General features: G+C 37.6%; 1 protein-coding gene across 1 annotated transcript in view; it reads right to left on the bottom strand.

Moving 5' to 3' along the window:
- Positions 1–16,504, bottom strand: part of MCM8 (minichromosome maintenance 8 homologous recombination repair factor) — a 45,489-nt gene extending 28,985 nt beyond the window's left edge. Inside the window, exons 1-8 of the mRNA XM_047069649.1 lie at positions 16,228–16,504; positions 10,819–10,971; positions 10,422–10,505; positions 8,270–8,352; positions 7,708–7,857; positions 5,715–5,818; positions 4,746–4,944; positions 887–972 (exon numbers count right to left, since the gene is read on the bottom strand). Of these exons, the coding sequence (XP_046925605.1) occupies positions 887–972; positions 4,746–4,944; positions 5,715–5,818; positions 7,708–7,857; positions 8,270–8,352; positions 10,422–10,505; positions 10,819–10,966 (854 nt within the window). The 5' untranslated portion in view covers positions 10,967–10,971; positions 16,228–16,504. The remainder of the gene's footprint in view (positions 1–886; positions 973–4,745; positions 4,945–5,714; positions 5,819–7,707; positions 7,858–8,269; positions 8,353–10,421; positions 10,506–10,818; positions 10,972–16,227) is intronic.
- Positions 16,505–16,630: the final 126 nt, after the last annotated feature.

The raw sequence follows: 16,630 nt of genomic DNA, 5'->3' as shown, positions 1-16,630 counted from the left end.
TTTGGATTCTGTGTCTCCCTCTCTCTCTCTGCCCCTCCCCGGCTCACATTCTGTCTCTCTCAAAAATAAACAAACATTAAAAAAATAAAATGTAAAAAAAAATTTTTAAGCCTTTCTTCTACTGTAAAAGAGTGTTTGTGAAGATCTCCGCATAGTATACAGTTAATTATTGTACATATTGGTCTTAGTTTTTACAGAACAGAAGGAGGTAAAGTTAGGACAGGGCTTGGTAGCAATCTACCTCACTTCTCTCTAGGTTCTTAGTTTTTTTAAAAAACCATCTCTCTCCTGTTTTAGCCAGGTTTCCTGGGTAGCACTCTGACTTCAAGGGATGAGTTATGTATGGGACTACAGCCAAATAAAATAGAATAAATTGTTGGGTTAAAAATATACCCCCCTACACACACACACACACACACACACACACACACACACCCTGCAAAAAACAGCTTAAAAATAAAAACCTATAGTAAAATGTGTCATGGATAGTGAGAACATGAAACATGCCATTTCTAAGGGATTCTTTATTTTAAATTTCTAAACAATGCTTCTTTCATAGCTCATTATGGAAAGAAAATTATATAGCTTTGATGGCCTACATCCAGTTCAATGAATCACATAAATGAGAAACAAAATGAACTATTGCTCAATAGCAAAAGGATATGATACTTGCACTTTAAATCCTTTCTGGAATCTGATATACAACAAATTTCAAATAAAGGCAATTATCATTTCAAGACAAACTCTTAATGAAATAAATCTTTTACTATACACTGTATCACTGCCTACAGATAAGAATCACAGTACAATACAGGAATATTATAGATTTACTTGGCAGTATGAGAGATCTAAAACCTGTGTTTTATTTAATAGTCTGATTGCTTACTTGATTGACTGCCAGTCCATCGTAACCGTGAGAGGAGAGCTACGGAGAGCAGTGAATGACCTCCCTCGACACATGGGCACAGGACACTGCAACAAGATTAATTCACATCCAGATTTTAATAAACTACAATCACATCTCAGGAAAATTCAAGTTAAAATGCTTCATTTAACATTGTTTTAAGTTGGTCTCAGGATGGTGTTAAAGTAAAATGCACTAAGAGCTTAATGACTTTCTATTTCCTTCTGTATCAATTCTGTATCACAAGCTTTTGAGGTACTTTTGCAGCTGGTCCCTCTTGATTACTGCTCTTATTCTTTCCGCTGTGGGTGTGCAAGGCTCCTCACAAGCCTCTCACACTAAGCATTCCTTCCTTCCTTTGTGCCCATGTAGCCTCCTGATCTTTGAATGCCCTCTCACATGCAGTCCCACGTACCCAGCCCTAATCCTCCCCTTTTCCAAAGGCTTCCTAGGTCTTCCTTAATCCCTAGATCTCCTATCTCACTTCCTTGTGCTCTGTTTATATAATGTTTATTGTACCACAAAGGCAGTCTTCACCATGTGAGTTGTGTTCAAGTTTTTATAAGTCACTTGTTGGTTATTTGGACCCCAAGATGCATTTATAAATTCACAGATCGTGCCACAGATTGGCCAGTTCCAAATATGACTGCAACAATATCTCCCCAAGAGCCTTTCTAGAACCTTATCACTCCCCCATCAAGAGATGGAGTCTAATTTCCCCTTTTTGGAATCTGGACAGGCTTATGACTCACTTTGTAACCAACAGAATGTGATAGAAGTGATGCTGCCTGACTTCTAAGGCTAGCTCAAAAGAGCCAAAGCCATTTCTTCCTGAGAGCTAGATGTCTGTCTCTTGAAGCTGTCAGCAGCCATGTGTGCAGAATGAGTATCCCAAGCTGTCATACTTTGTGTGAGAAACCAAAACCAGCCCGGAGAGACCACTTGGAGGAGAGATGCCCAGCCAGCCCCCAGCTACCCCAGCCCCCAGCCACTGCAGCCCCTCACTGTTCAGCTCCAGCCACCATTGGACTACAACTCCATAAGAGACCCAGGGGCAGAACTACCCACCCAAGCAGTTCTTCTGAACTTTGAACTGACAGAAACCATGAGAAGTAATTAAATGACTGTTGTTATTTTAAGCCACTAAGTTTTAGGGGGATTTGTTATGCAGTAATAGTGACTGAAACAGGCATCTCCTGGAACAGTAATTTTTCTGAGTGCTTCAGTTCACCAAAGTTCAGACACAAGCAGAACCTCTTCACACTAGCGCTCATCCTACAGGTCAGCATTACCACCCACAATACTAGAGGGCATGGAAGTATCTTGACCAAATGTGGTGTACGGTAAATATCCAATAAATCAGCATTTAAATTTTGGCCTAAGAGCTAAAGGCAGAACCTGAACCTTAAGCCCAGACAAATAGTAGGTGACACCCATTTACCAACACCACTGATTACCCAGAACCAATAGCTGAGGGGTGCCTGGGTGACTCATTTGGTTAAGCAATCAACTCCTGATTTCAGTTCAGGCCATGATTGTATCATTCGTGAGATCAAACCCCATTTATGGCTCTGCACTGATAGCACAGAGCCTGCTTGGCATTCATTCTCTCCCTCTCTCTCTCTCTGTGCGTCCTTTCCCCATGCACATGCCCCCCACCTAAATAAATAAATAAATAAATAAATAAATAAATAAATATTAAGAAAATATATTTTAAAAAAGAACCAATAGCTGAATCTAAAACATCTTGTTCTTCTTGTAAAAGAAGAAAATCCTACAAATTTCAATTTGTGTAAAACTGTAATAAATGTTAAATTTATTAAAGTCCAAGGTTGGTAGAGGCAACCCTGGAAAATAAGAATAGGTATGGTAAGTCTCCCTGCCTTATCAAAAGTTTTAATGAGATCAGCATAAGTAAGATTGTATAGAGCTGGGATAGGACCAGTGAAATGAAAGAGTCACATGTCTATAAAAGCACAGTGAACCACAGAAGAAGCAATACACGTCAGTAGGAATAGAGGGCTTAATTAATAAATGGTGACAACTGGCTTTTCACCTAAAAGAATAAAATTAGATCCTTAGCTTTATGCCATTCCCAAGATTAAATTCCTGATGAACAAAAATCTAAATATAAAAAATATGACCAAAAAGTATTAAAAGGGAATGTAAGAGAAATGTTGATAATGCTCGAGTGAAGAACGCCTTTTTAAGAAGGGCATAAAAAGTAAAAGTCATAAGGGAAAAAAACCAATCACTTTAGCCCTGTCAAAATTTAAAACTATAGAACAAAAAATATACCACAAAGTTAAAAGATAAACCAAATACTGGGAGAAGATATCTATAATGTATATAATCAAAGATTATTATCTAGAATTAATAAAAAACTCTTACCAATAGTATAAACAGAAAAATAAGCAGAAAACATAAACAGAAAATTCAATGAAGAAGGAAACCAAATGGCCAATAAAGATGTGAAAAGATGTTCAACTGTAACAGAAATAGTAGAAATTCATATTAAAAATGAAATACCATTTACCCCACCAGAATGACAACATTTAAAAAGGCTAATAAGGGGCGCCTGGGTGGCGCAGTCGGTTAAGCGTCCGACTTCAGCCAGGTCACGATCTCACGGTCTGTGAGTTCGAGCCCCGCGTCGGGCTCTGGGCTGATGGCTCGGAGCCTGGAGCCTGTTTCCGATTCTGTGTCTCCCTCTCTCTCTGCCCCTCCCCCGTTCATGCTCTGTCTCTCTCTGTCCCAAAAATAAATAAAAATGTTAAAAAAAAAAAAAAATAAAATAAAAAGGCTAATAATATCAAGTGTTAGTGAAAATACAGAGAAATGGTAATTGTTTAACACTCCAGCAGAGGTGTAAACTGGGACCAACACTCTGACAAGTCATTTGGCAACCTCTAATAGTTAACAATAAGCTTATCCCAGAACTGAGAAATTCCTCTGCTACAGAGATATTTACACGAATACTTTCTGCAGCATGTATGTAGTTGTAAAAAACCAGAAGCAACACAAACGTCCACCAGGAGAATGGATAAACAATCGCTATTCATTCAATGGGGTACTCCACAACAGTAAAGATAAAAGGATTAGGTATGTGTTAAGATAGGTAAACGCCAAAATAACCAACTGAAAAAAAAGTTGCAGAATGTTACCATTCACATAACACACACAAAACAAACCTTACACCTATTGTCAGGTATAAGAATGCAGATTTGAAGAATTTATGCCTATTTCCGAAGAGTGGTTGCCTCTAAGGATGAAAAAAGTGAATGGAACTGGGGAGGGCAATAGAGAGATTTCAACTTTAACTCTAATACTTAGTATTTTATGCTTAAAAAATTAAGCTTAAATCACAAAACATTAATATCTGTCAACTCATAACGGTGGCTCTATAGATATTATTCTCTCAATTTTTCTATGGCTTTAAAATCTATAGTCTAAAGTCAATAAAGATAAAAGGAACACATCATTGTCAAACCTATTAAGTCAAAATATAAAAATATGAATGGAAAGGATACACATTAACTTAAGGATAATGACTGTCTCTGGGAATTGTAGAAGCCAGGGGGCACAAAAGAGACACTAATCACATCCATAATGCTTTAGATCTTTAAAAATATAACTGGAGCCGGCAATATGTAAAATTCTGGGTGATGATTAGAGGAATGCTTTATTGGTTTATTTTCTGTACCCTGAAGTATTTCATAATTTAAAAACTGAAAATAAGTAAGAATAAGCTCTGTGCTCAGAAACACTGGGAAATGTTTTCTGTAAACTGATTTGCCTTCTCTACCAAGATACATAATTAAGTAGGTAAATAACATATTACCTTTGTGGGAAGATTATATTTTCCATCTGGAAGAGGAAAACCCTGAACTTCTCCACATGCAGCACAAAGAAAAGCCATCTTAGTGCACAGAGGTTTTATGTTACTGACACGAACCACTGTCCCTCGCAGAGCGATATATTTTCCATAGTAATTTGCTCGGACATTCTTGAGCTGTGTCAAGGGCTCATAGTTATAGACCCTAAAAACAAAAACAAGAATGTATTTATCTATGAATTTACAATAAGCCAATAGTGGAAGTTATCTGTATCTTCACAACTTCCTTTTAGGAGCAACTGTGGAATTCTCCAACCATAGCATCCCTACAGATCAGTAATTTCAGAAGAATTAAATCATTCTTAAAGATTAAAAAATGCTAAATGCTCCCGTTTCTTCTAGTCCCACTGGCTGTCTCTAAGGGAAAAAAGGAAAAAACTACTGTCAAAAGGAAAATTTTGGCAACAAAAAAAGTGACTTGAGTTTCTTCTTTTTCAAGAACTGTTACAAAGTATCTTCTATAAATTCTGAAAAAGAAAAACCCTAGTTATTACCTTATTCAGCTCTTCTAATGAGAATTTTAAATCTTAAATAAAGATGAATTAAAGAAAAACAGAATTCCATTTGTTCTGTGTCTAGTAGAAACCTAGTAATTTCAACAAAATATAATCACACCATTTACTGTATTACATAGATTATTAATTTAAATAGCATCTTGATAAGTATACATCCAAAATCAATTTTTACAGGAATGTACAGGTTGGGAAATCACCTTATTTGGGCAGGGAAATTTATTTTTGTCATGACCTCTTTGAAGAATTCTGAGTGAGTTTACTTGGGTTTGATAATCAATAAGATAGCACAGAATTCAACCTTTTTTACTGATTTCTCTGGTTTTATAAAATGAGGTTTCCAATCTCAAACAGTCTTACATACCAGATTCTAAATAATACTTTAATACCGGTAAATCCTTACCTTGCATGAATGTGTGGCACATTTACCATTGTTTCCCCATCCCTAGACAATCCTTCTTGGGCTTGTAATTCAGCTGCATGCCTTTCAAGGTCCCTAGTTAATACCTAAACAGTTGGAAAACAAAATACACTCTTGAAGTAGAACTCTTTTATAGAAATGTGAAGTTTATGAATATAAACAGTTCAGAACAGAATATTAACAGAACTCTAATAGCCCTTTAAAACTCTGATATTTAAGGGGTGCCTGGGTGGCTTGTTCGGTTAAGCATCCGACTTCAGCTCAGGTCATGATCTCATGATTTGTGGGTTTGAGCCTTACGTCAGGCTCTGTGCTGACAGCTCAGAGCCTGCTTTGGATTCTGTCTCCCTCTCTTTCTGCCTCTCCCCTGCTTGTGCTCTGTCTCTCACTCAAAAATAAACATTAATTTATTTTTAAACTCTGATATTTAATTATGACTACTTATTTTATAGTGGATTATGTTTTACCTGGGACTTTGTCATCCCTGGACTGGAAAACTCCAGCATCCCTGTCTGCTACTTTCTGTCCAAAGTAAGCTTAATATTAAAAGTCCTTACAGTAGTCTCCAAAGCTATTACTGCCTGGACAGGCTCTGGTGAATACATATTTTATACTTCTCTATATTCAGTGATTAATTAAGATAGAGAAAATAAAGATGACTTTTGAAATATCTAATACCTACTCCCTTGACATTTGATATTAAATATTTAATATCCTCTTGTGTACAAAGCAGTATGCTGACAATCTAAGAGTGAAAATGAGATGCACATCTATAGCTCTAATTGTTATAAAGACCATAAAGATTTAGAGACAAATACTATGCAAGTTTTGAAAAACAGTCCTGAGAAAGGTTTACATGAGAGACAATGGAGTTAGGCCCCAAAATCCGGATGCAATGCAAGGGGCATTCCATGGTTAAGGGACGGCATGTGCAAGAGGTCAGAGTATTGAAAGAATTCTGGGGAGAGCTCAGCTTAGCTTAATGGGTAGTGAGTGAAAGTGGAGGAGGAAGATGAACCACATCATGGAAGGCCTTCAACGCCATGTAAAGGATTTGGATTTCACTTGGAAGAAGTCACCAGTTTCCAAAGACAGATCATGTTTCACCAGTATAGCAACGATTTAGGAAAGATAATGAAGGTTTAAGAAGGGTGGAGGGCCAGTAAGGGTGGAAAAGAGATGGATTTAAGAGATGTTTTAGAAACAGGAATGAAAGAATGTGGTGACTTGGATATGGAGAACTAATGAGTGAGATGAGTCTGGAGACAACACCAAGGTTTCCTGTCTCAGGTTACCAGCAATGTACACATCTTTGTAATTAACTATTCCTTGTGCCTGGATACCATTACCTCCTCTGGCCTATGTCTAATTCTCAGAACCCCTTTAAGACCCATAATAACCCTAGCATCTCTACAAAGTCTTCCTCTGACCTCTTCCCATTCCTCCCCAATAGTCTTACTTTTTCTGAATGCACCCAGTATTTTATCTGTTCCTGTTGTGAGATTTACAACTCTTTACCTAGAAGCATTTATCTATTTGTCAGCCTAAATAATACTGTCACATATGTTGTGTCAACTGACCCTGAGAAAAACAGGCACAGCATATATTATTTTCCATTTATATATGGGGACACTCAGGGAGATTAAGTCTTGCCCCATGCCACACAACCTAAATCTGAGGTTGTTTTCCAAGTTCATAACTGATAACAACATGATCCTTGTCTTATCTTCCTTATGAGATCTTTTCAAGGAGCTCTTCAATTCCTGTATTATCTTTAACAGACTAAACTAATTCAAGTAAATTAAAATAAATGTTATATTTAGATAAGCTGTTGTATATAGAATGAATGCTATCTTTCAGGACAGGATTGAAATTCTTCAGTTCTAGTTGGCTAAAAACTACCTGTTAGGGAAGGTACTGTTACTGTAAAGTCTTCCTTTAAAATTTTGACAAAAGTCAACACAAAAATATTTACCTGATGTATTGCCAGACCCATGCAAGCCAAAGTTTTCTCAGGTGTATCCCTTAACTCATTTGCTATAGTTGGTACCAGTTTAGTCATTTCATCGTCTTTTGTCAGTTCTTTAAAATCCACCAAAATACTTCCCTTTCTTTCTATTTCATCCTATAAAATATTAAAGGCATGAAAACAATGATGGCTTTTTTGAAGTCAACAATCAAAACTAAACATTCAATTACTTTGAAAAAGCATATGTTTATATTGTGATAACAATGAGTATAATAAGCTTTGCGCCAAGCACAGTTACAGTATTTAAAATATATTAATTTACTTATGCCTCTTAACAACACTTTGTGGTAGGTATTAATACTATTATGACCAACTGATAGATGAGAACACTAAGGTACAAGGAACTAAGTAATACACCAAAGTCCACACTGCAGCTAAGTGGCAGAGGTGGGATCTAGATCAAAGCTGTCTGGCTCCAGCCTCTACTGATCACTAGCACCTCAGACACATCATTTAAGAAGACAACACATAAAGGTGTACTGGTAGCTTTGTTGTACAGGAATCTTACCTTATCATATAAATCAATACGCCTTGTGAAAAAATTTTCAAATGCTTGAATCTTCTCAATAAAAGGAGAGCTACTGCTGTAAACTAATCCAACAAATATGGCATTAGCACTAATAATCACACACATACAGGCATATTTTTCATGAGACGAAGAAACATTGTACACATGGTAGAGGACTTGTTCCAATTACTTTGCATTTTGATTATATTTACATAGGAATAGTTAAGTATTCTAAAGCAAGTTTAGGTCTGCATAATCTTAAATGCAGATAGGAAGTGTTTCTCTCTAAAAGCACCAATACTATCTGGGAATCTTTGTACTGAACCTTTGGCGCTTAATAGGACCTAGTAGTTCAAATAGTTTACATAATAGAGCTTAAAACGAAAATTATAATAAAGCCAAAGCTAGACACCTGAATTAAATTCTTACCCAGAAACAGAGCTAAAGACAATCAGTCTTTGCAAAGTAAATTCTACAAGTCCAAAATGCCACATGTCAAATCCCTTCCTGACATTAGGGTAGACAGACCGCTATTTCACTCTGGTCCCAAAACTTTTACACTGTAAAGTTCCATAACATTTTCAAACTGGTCTTCCACAGAGAAACAATACAATGAAGTAGTTTGGAAGTATAGATGGTTAAATCTAAGGCATCTGCTGAACTCCATCTTTAGGACCAGTCTAAAGATCACTTCTGGTGTTCTGGTCTAACTACTAGGGAAATATTGCAGGTGTTGGTAGCTAATGCATCCTAAAACAACAAAAGACACATCACCTAAGAAACATATCTATGTGATAGAAAAAAAAACAAACAAACAAACAGACTCTCAATACAGAAAAACATTTGTAAAGCACTTCATTCATTCACCAAATGAATACTGAGTGCCTGGTAGGGGGAAGATCCTTGCCCTCAAAGCAGTACAGTCCAGTGGAAAAAAACCTATATATATATACACATATATGAATACATATATATACATATAAATGTACATATATACATATATATGTACATATATATGCATATATATACATATATACATATACATCTTTACACATACACATATACATACACATAAACCATAATTCATAAGAGATATAACATATAGAAAAAAACTGTAAGAACACAGAAAAGACTAATCTCCAAACCTATGATGTTAACTGATATTTTTGACTATAAAAGGGAGAGTCCTTAAGTGTGTTTCTACACAAGCCTGTGTAGGTTCTCTTGGTTTCAAGCCCTCCCTTCTATTTTCTATTCTGTGATGCTATGATTGAGATCTGCACGTGCACTGCCCAGACTCCTTTAAATTCTGCCAACTGGAGGCATGTTAGAGACTGGAAGGTGGCAAGAAAGAAGGGTTTTATTTTTGTTTCTAATTCTTTTCAGCATCTTGCCAGCTGCAGAGAATTTCCAGCCTCCAGCTCTGAGCATCAATAGTGTCATCCTCCCACCAAAGTTACCAGCAACAACCAGCTTCATTTGCTGCAATGGTCTGAGCACAGGTGTGAAGAGTACCCTTTGGAAATCCAAGCACAGCTTTTCAGGGTGCCCCTGAGCACCTGAAGCAACAGCTCTTCCTTTGAATCCCTACATCCTGACAACCTCAGAACTTCTTACTTTTTATTCCCTCAGCCATAAGGATGGTTGCTGCTTCTGGAAGTTACTATTATCTGAGGGCTATCACAGTGTTCCCATTTTGCTCTTTATTTATTTATTTTTTAAATTTTATTTGAGAGAGAGAGAGAGAGTGAGAGAGTCCTAAGCAGGCTCCAGGCTCAGTGTGGAGCTCGATGCAGGCTCAATCCCATGACCCTGGAATCATGACCTGAGCCAAAATCAACAGTCAGAGGCTCAACCAACAGCCACCCAGGAGCAACCCCCCTTTTGCTCTTTTTAGACTTCCAACTGTATATTCGATTCACTGTATTAAATCCCCTTTTTGAAGTACCTACTGTGGTTTCTGCTTTCCTAACTGATACAAAACCCTAAACATAATACTCTTTAAATATAAACATGATTTAATTGTTTGGGTGAACTAAAATTAAAGACGGGGATATCAATCAGTAAGCCAAATGTACTATAGTAATAGGAGATGTAACATCCGGTGACAAGAAAACAGAATCTGTGATACTCTTTACACTTGTAACTTTACCTTCAGAGAAATAAAGCTTCCAGCCTTTATATGGTATGAACTGATCCAATGTTGATTGTAGTAGCAAAGACTGTGAGGTTTGTTCTAAAAAAAAAATAGAATACTAAGTCAGTAGAAACAGTAATGTGCTGCTGAAGCGAGCACTAGGTTAGTAGAAATAGAATATTTTTTTTCCAATTTGCTTCTCCTTCTGATAATGAGAAACTGACATGATATTAGTAGTTACAGGTTAAGTTATAGGTTTCAGTAAAAATTTTGGATCTTAATACTTAAATACTACTTTAAGGAGTAACATCAAATCAAAGACTGAAGTTTAAGTTAAACTGCTTTGCAGGACAAGCATAAATAGCTTCCTTCATGAAGGAAAAAAAATTGAGCAATCTTTGACCTCCCCTACTAGAAGTATGCTTTCTCGTAGTTTTATTCAGGTCAGGTCTGTGTTCTCTCTCTCTCCATTTTCCTGTGAAGCTCCCACCACCTCGTCCTCTTTTCCAGCTTTGAAACCTCCCTCGTCCAAATCCTCTGCCTCTATAGTCTCCATTCATGTCTTCTAAAAGACAAACACAAAAAAAAATCTTCATCAAAATTATAATGGAAATACTGCTCCTAAGAATGTATTAACATAGTAAATAAAATTAACATATTCTAGTTTGAGATTAGCAAACAGCACTGCAACATTGTACATCATGGTACCAGCTTCAAACGCTCTGCAGTCACACTTCTAATTCCCATCTCTCTCTCCTTAAAGTTTTTACTTAAATTCCAGTTAACATACAGTGTAATATTTGTTTCAAGTGTACAATACAGTGATTCAACACTTCCACACAATACCCAGTGCTCATCATCACAAGTGCATGCCTTAATCCCAATCACCTGTTTCACCCCCCACATCCCTTCTAGTAACCGTTGGTTTGTTCTCTATTGTTAAGAGTCTGTTTCTTGGTTTATCTCTTTCTTTTTGCCCTTTGCTTGTTTGTTTTGTTTCTTAAATTCAACATATAAGTCAAATCATATGGTATTTGTCTTTCTCTGACTGACTGACTTTGCTTATTTTACTCTCTAGCTAGATCTATGTCATTGCAAATGGTGCCACCTCTTTTTAAGGTGTATGCAACATAGGTGTTTAACCAAGTATACTGAACACTTATGGGATAAAAATAAGGTAGTGTATCGGTTTTCAAGGGGCTCCCTCAATAGAAACGAAAATAAGACAAGTAATTAACTCAGAGATGACTTTTTTTTGGTAGTGTTTTAGACTGATTCTAGGGCAGCACTGGCTGACCATAATTCTGACCTGTGACACCACGAATACATCATCATAGACCCTCAAAAACAGTCAATCCTGCATGTCATATCCACTTTTACAAAAGGTACACACATACTCTTACATAGGCAGCTAATATGAACTTTTCTGAGGATGCATAGGGGTGGAAAAGGGTACATACATGTTTTAATCTTTCTTTCTCTATAGGGGCTAAATAGGAAAGAAGTTAATTTCCTGGGACTTCCAGCTTCTCAAAAAGGTAATGGAAGAAAGATCATTTCTAGGTCAATACTGATTAGATGAATTATTTGCAGTTCTTAAACTCATTGAAATGCAATCATTTTTTTAAAAACATATTTATTAACATATTCTCATCCTTTTTTTTTTTTTTTTTGCTAATTATCCCTTCACATTTTTTTGTTTTGTACATAGCAAGATACTCATTTTTTTTTTTTTTAACTCAATGATAGATTCTGGCTAATTATCAAAGATTCAAAATAAAAGTAACCTTTAAAATAGTTTTTAACCTATAACCAATAAAAAAAAAATTGAATCAGTAATCAAAAATCTCCCAACAAACAAGAGTCCAGGGCCAGATGGCTTCCCAGGGGAATTCTAACAAATGTTTAAAGAAGAGTTAATACCTATTCTTTTGAAGCTGTTCCAAAAAATAGAAATGGAAGGAAAACTTTCAAACTCATTCTATGAGGCCATCATTACCTTGATTCCAAAACCAGACAAAGACTCCACTAAAAAAGAGAATTACATACAAATCTCCCTGCTGAACAAGGATGCAAAAATTCTCAACAAGATACTAGCAAACCAAATCCAACAACACATTAAAAGAATTATTCATCACGATCAAGTGGGGTTTACTCTTGGGATGCAGGGCTGGTTCAATATCCACAAATCAATCAATGTGACACATTGCATTAATAAAAGAACAGATAAGAAACCCATGATCCTCTCAATAGATGCAGAAAAAGCATTTGACAAAATACAGCATCCTTTCTTGATAAAAATCCTCAAGAAAGTAGGGATAGAAGGAACATAACTTAAGATCATAAAGACCATATACAAAAGACCCACAGAGAATATCATCCTCAATGGGGAAAAACTGAGAGCTTTCCCCCTAAGGTGAGGAATGTGAAAGGATGTCCACTCTCACCACTGTTGTTCAACATAGTGTTGGAACAAGTCTCAGCAATCAGACAACACAAGGAAATAAAAGTCAACCAAATTGGCAAGGAAGAAGTCAAATTTTCATTCTTTGCAGACAACATGATACTCTACATGGAAAGCCCAAAAGACTCCACCCCAAAACTGCCAGAAATGATACACGAATTCAGCAACATTGCAGGATATAAAATCAACGTACAGAAATCAGTTGCATTTCTATACACCAATAATGAAGCAGCAGAAAGAAAAACCAAGGAATCGATCCCACTTACAACTGCACCGAAAACCATAAATACCTGGGAATAAACCTAACCAAAGGTGTAAAAGATCTGTATGCAGAAAACTATAGAAAGCCTATGAAAGAAACTGAAGAAGACACAAAGAAATGAAAAAACATTCCATGTTCATGGACTGGAGGAATACTGTTAAAATGTCAATACTACCCAAAGCAATCTACACATTCAACACAATCCCTATCAAAATAACACCAGCATTCTTTACAGAACTAGAACAAACAATTCTAAAATTCAGAAAAGGCCCTGAATAGCCAATGTAATACACTGAAAAAGAACACCAAAGCTGGGGGCATCATAATTCCGGACTTCAAACTGTATTACAAAACTGTAATGATCAAGACAGTATGGTGCTGGCACAAAAACAGACACATAGATCAATGGAACAGAATAGAGAACCCAGAAACGGACCCACAAATGTATGGCCAACTAATCTCTGATAAAGCAGGAAAGAGTATCCAATGGAAAAAAAGACAGTCTCTTCAGCAAATGGTGCTGGGAGAACTGGACAAAAATGTGAAGAAGAATGATACAACGACTTTCTTACACCACACACACAAATAAATTCAAAATGGAGAAAGACGTAAATGTAAGACAGGAAACCATCAAAACCCTAGAGGAGAAAACAGGCAACAACCTCTTTGACCTTGGCTGCACCAACTTCTTACTAGATGTGCCTCCGGAGGCAAGGGAAACAAAGGCAAAAATGAACTATTGGGACCTCATCAAGATAAAAAGCTTCTTTCTGCAAAGCAAAGGAAACGATCAACAACAAAACAAAAAAGCAACCAATGGAATAGGAGAAGATATTTGAAATGACATATCAGATAAAAGGTTAGTATACAAAATCTATAAAGAACTTATCAAACTTAGCACCCAAAATACAAACAATCCAGTGAAGAAATGGCCAAAAGACACGAATAGACACTTTTCCAAAGACATCAAGATGGCTAAGAGCACATGAAAAGATGCTCTACATCACTCATCATTAGGGAAATACAAATCAAAACCACAATGATACCACCTCACATCTGTCAGAATGGCTAAAATTAACAACTCAGGCAACAACAGATGTTGGCAAGGATGTGGAGGAAAGGGAACACTTTTGTGTTGCTAGTGGGAATGCAAGCTGGTGCAGCGACTCTGGAAAACAGTATGGAGGTTCCTTAAAAAATTAAAAATAGAACTACCCCACGACCCAGCAATTGCACCACTAGGTATTTACCCAAGGGATACAGGTATGCTGTTTCAAAGGGGCACATGCACCCCAATGTTTATAGCAGCACTATCAACAATAGCCAAAGTATGGAAAGAGCCCAAATGTCCACTGATGGATGAATGGATAAAGAAACTGTGGTATATAAATACAATGGAATACTACTCGGGGTCAAAAAGAATGAAATCTTGCCATTTGCAACAACATGGGTGGAACTAGAGTGTATTATGCTAAACGAAATAAGTCAGTTAGAGAAAGATAAATATCATAGGACTTCACTCATATGGAATTTAAGAAACAAAACTGGCTGCGGTGCCTGGGGTTGGGGGTTGCCTGGGTGGCTAAGTCGGTTGAGCGTCCAACTTCGGCTCAGGTCATGATATGATCTCACGGTTTGTGGGTTTGAGCCCCATGGCGGGCTCTGTACTGACAGCTCAGAGCTTGGAGCCTACTTCAGATTGTGTGTCTCCCTCTCTCTGCTCCTCCCCCACTCACCCTCTGTCTCTTAAAAATGAACAAACATTAAAAAAAATTTTTTTTGTAAGTTAACAAACAAAAGGAGCGCCTGCGTGGCTCAGTTAGTTAAGGCTCCAACTTCAGCTCAGGTCATGATATGGCAGTTTCCAAGTTCAAGCTCTGCATCATGCTCTCTGCTGTCAGTACAGCGCTCCTTCTGATCCTCTGTCACCCTTTCTCTCTGCCCCTCCTCCACTTGTGAGGTGCACACACAAAATAAATACATTTAAAAACAAACCAGGGAGGCAAACCATAAGAGACTCAAATACAGAGAACAACCTTTGGGTTGCAGGAGGGGAGATGGGGGGGGGGGCTAAATAGGTGATGAGCATTAAGGAGGGCATTTGTTGGGATGAGCATAGGGTGTTATATGTAAGTGATGAATCACTAAACTCTACTTTTGAAACCATTACTACACTATATGTTAACTAACTTGGATTTAAATAAAATTCAAAAAATCAATTCCGTGATGGAAGTAGGAGTAAAAAAAATAAAATAGGTTTTAAAATAATTCATGTAAGTGGAGCACAGGGCATTTTTAGGACAGTGAAACGATTCTGTATGATATTGTAGTGGTGGATATATGACATTATGAATTTGTCAAAGCCCATGGAATTGTACAAGAGAAATAGTGAACTCTAACATAAACTCTGCACGTTAGCTAGTAACAATATCAATATCGGTCAATTAATTGCAACCAATGTAACACACTAATAATGCAGGGTGTTAACAAGTGGAACCTGGGCTGTGGGGAGGTAAGAGAAAATATAAGGGAACTCTGCACTTTCTGTGCCATTTTTCTGTTAACCTAAAACTGTTGTAAAAAATTAAGTCAACCTTTAAAAATAGCTCGTATCCTAAGGATAAAAAGAAACAAAGAGTATCTCCGTACACTGTAGTGCAATTCATCACACACACACACACACACACACACACACACAAAACCATATCCGAATCTGTTTAAAGTGATTTAATTAATAAATACGTTAATACCCAAACAAGTTCCTAAAGTTAGGACAAGCCAGAACTTTGATCATCGTCTAGACCATATCGCAAGTCAGGAAACTGAAACCCTGAGAAACAGATCAAGATCTAAGTTGTTTGGTGGCAGTACTGAACTCCAAACTCCGTTTTTAAAATCCAAGCTGAAGCGCTCCTTCGAGAACGCTACATGCCCTATCTTTCTCAAATGAGATAATATAGTGGCAATAACTTGTAAAAATTCCAACACAGACGCAACATGTAGGACTGTAGAATTGGGTAAAGGAGCCACCTGTAGGCCTGTTGTCCTTCGTTAAACACCCCCACTTCATTTAGTTCTCCTCAGGCTGTTCTTACTTGCAAAGATAGACGTCCCAAAGGTCTCCCAGTTCTCAGCAGGGCAGGTTCCTGGACAGCAGCAGATGTGCCCCGCCCCGCTCTCCCTTCCTCCCGGGGGGAATCTAGGCAGGGCCGAGAAAAGACTGAGGCCCGAGCTCCTCAGGCGACCCCTACCCAAGACCTAAGATTCTCTTCAGTCGCAGCCCTCCAGACGTCCCCGCGTGGGACCTCAGTTTCCCCAACGCCTCACGGGCTCACTGGATCTTTAGCTACTGAAGCTAAACTCCAGTCTCCTTCCACGTTCTTTTTTGGCGCGTCTTTGACGCAACTTCCGTCCAAGGTGCTGCGAGACCGGAGGGAGGGATGGAGTGCAGCCAATCAAGGAGTTCGGCCAGACGGAAGCCGTGAGGCTCCCGGAAGC

This window comes from Lynx rufus, unplaced genomic scaffold (genome assembly GCF_022079265.1).
Source record: "Lynx rufus isolate CCGP_SWC_20201006 ecotype Redwood Valley unplaced genomic scaffold, mLynRuf1.p SCAF_8, whole genome shotgun sequence".
NCBI lineage: Eukaryota > Metazoa > Chordata > Mammalia > Carnivora > Felidae > Lynx > Lynx rufus.
Note: the sequence above shows the minus strand (reverse complement) of the source record. Positions and strands in the feature narration are given on the sequence as shown.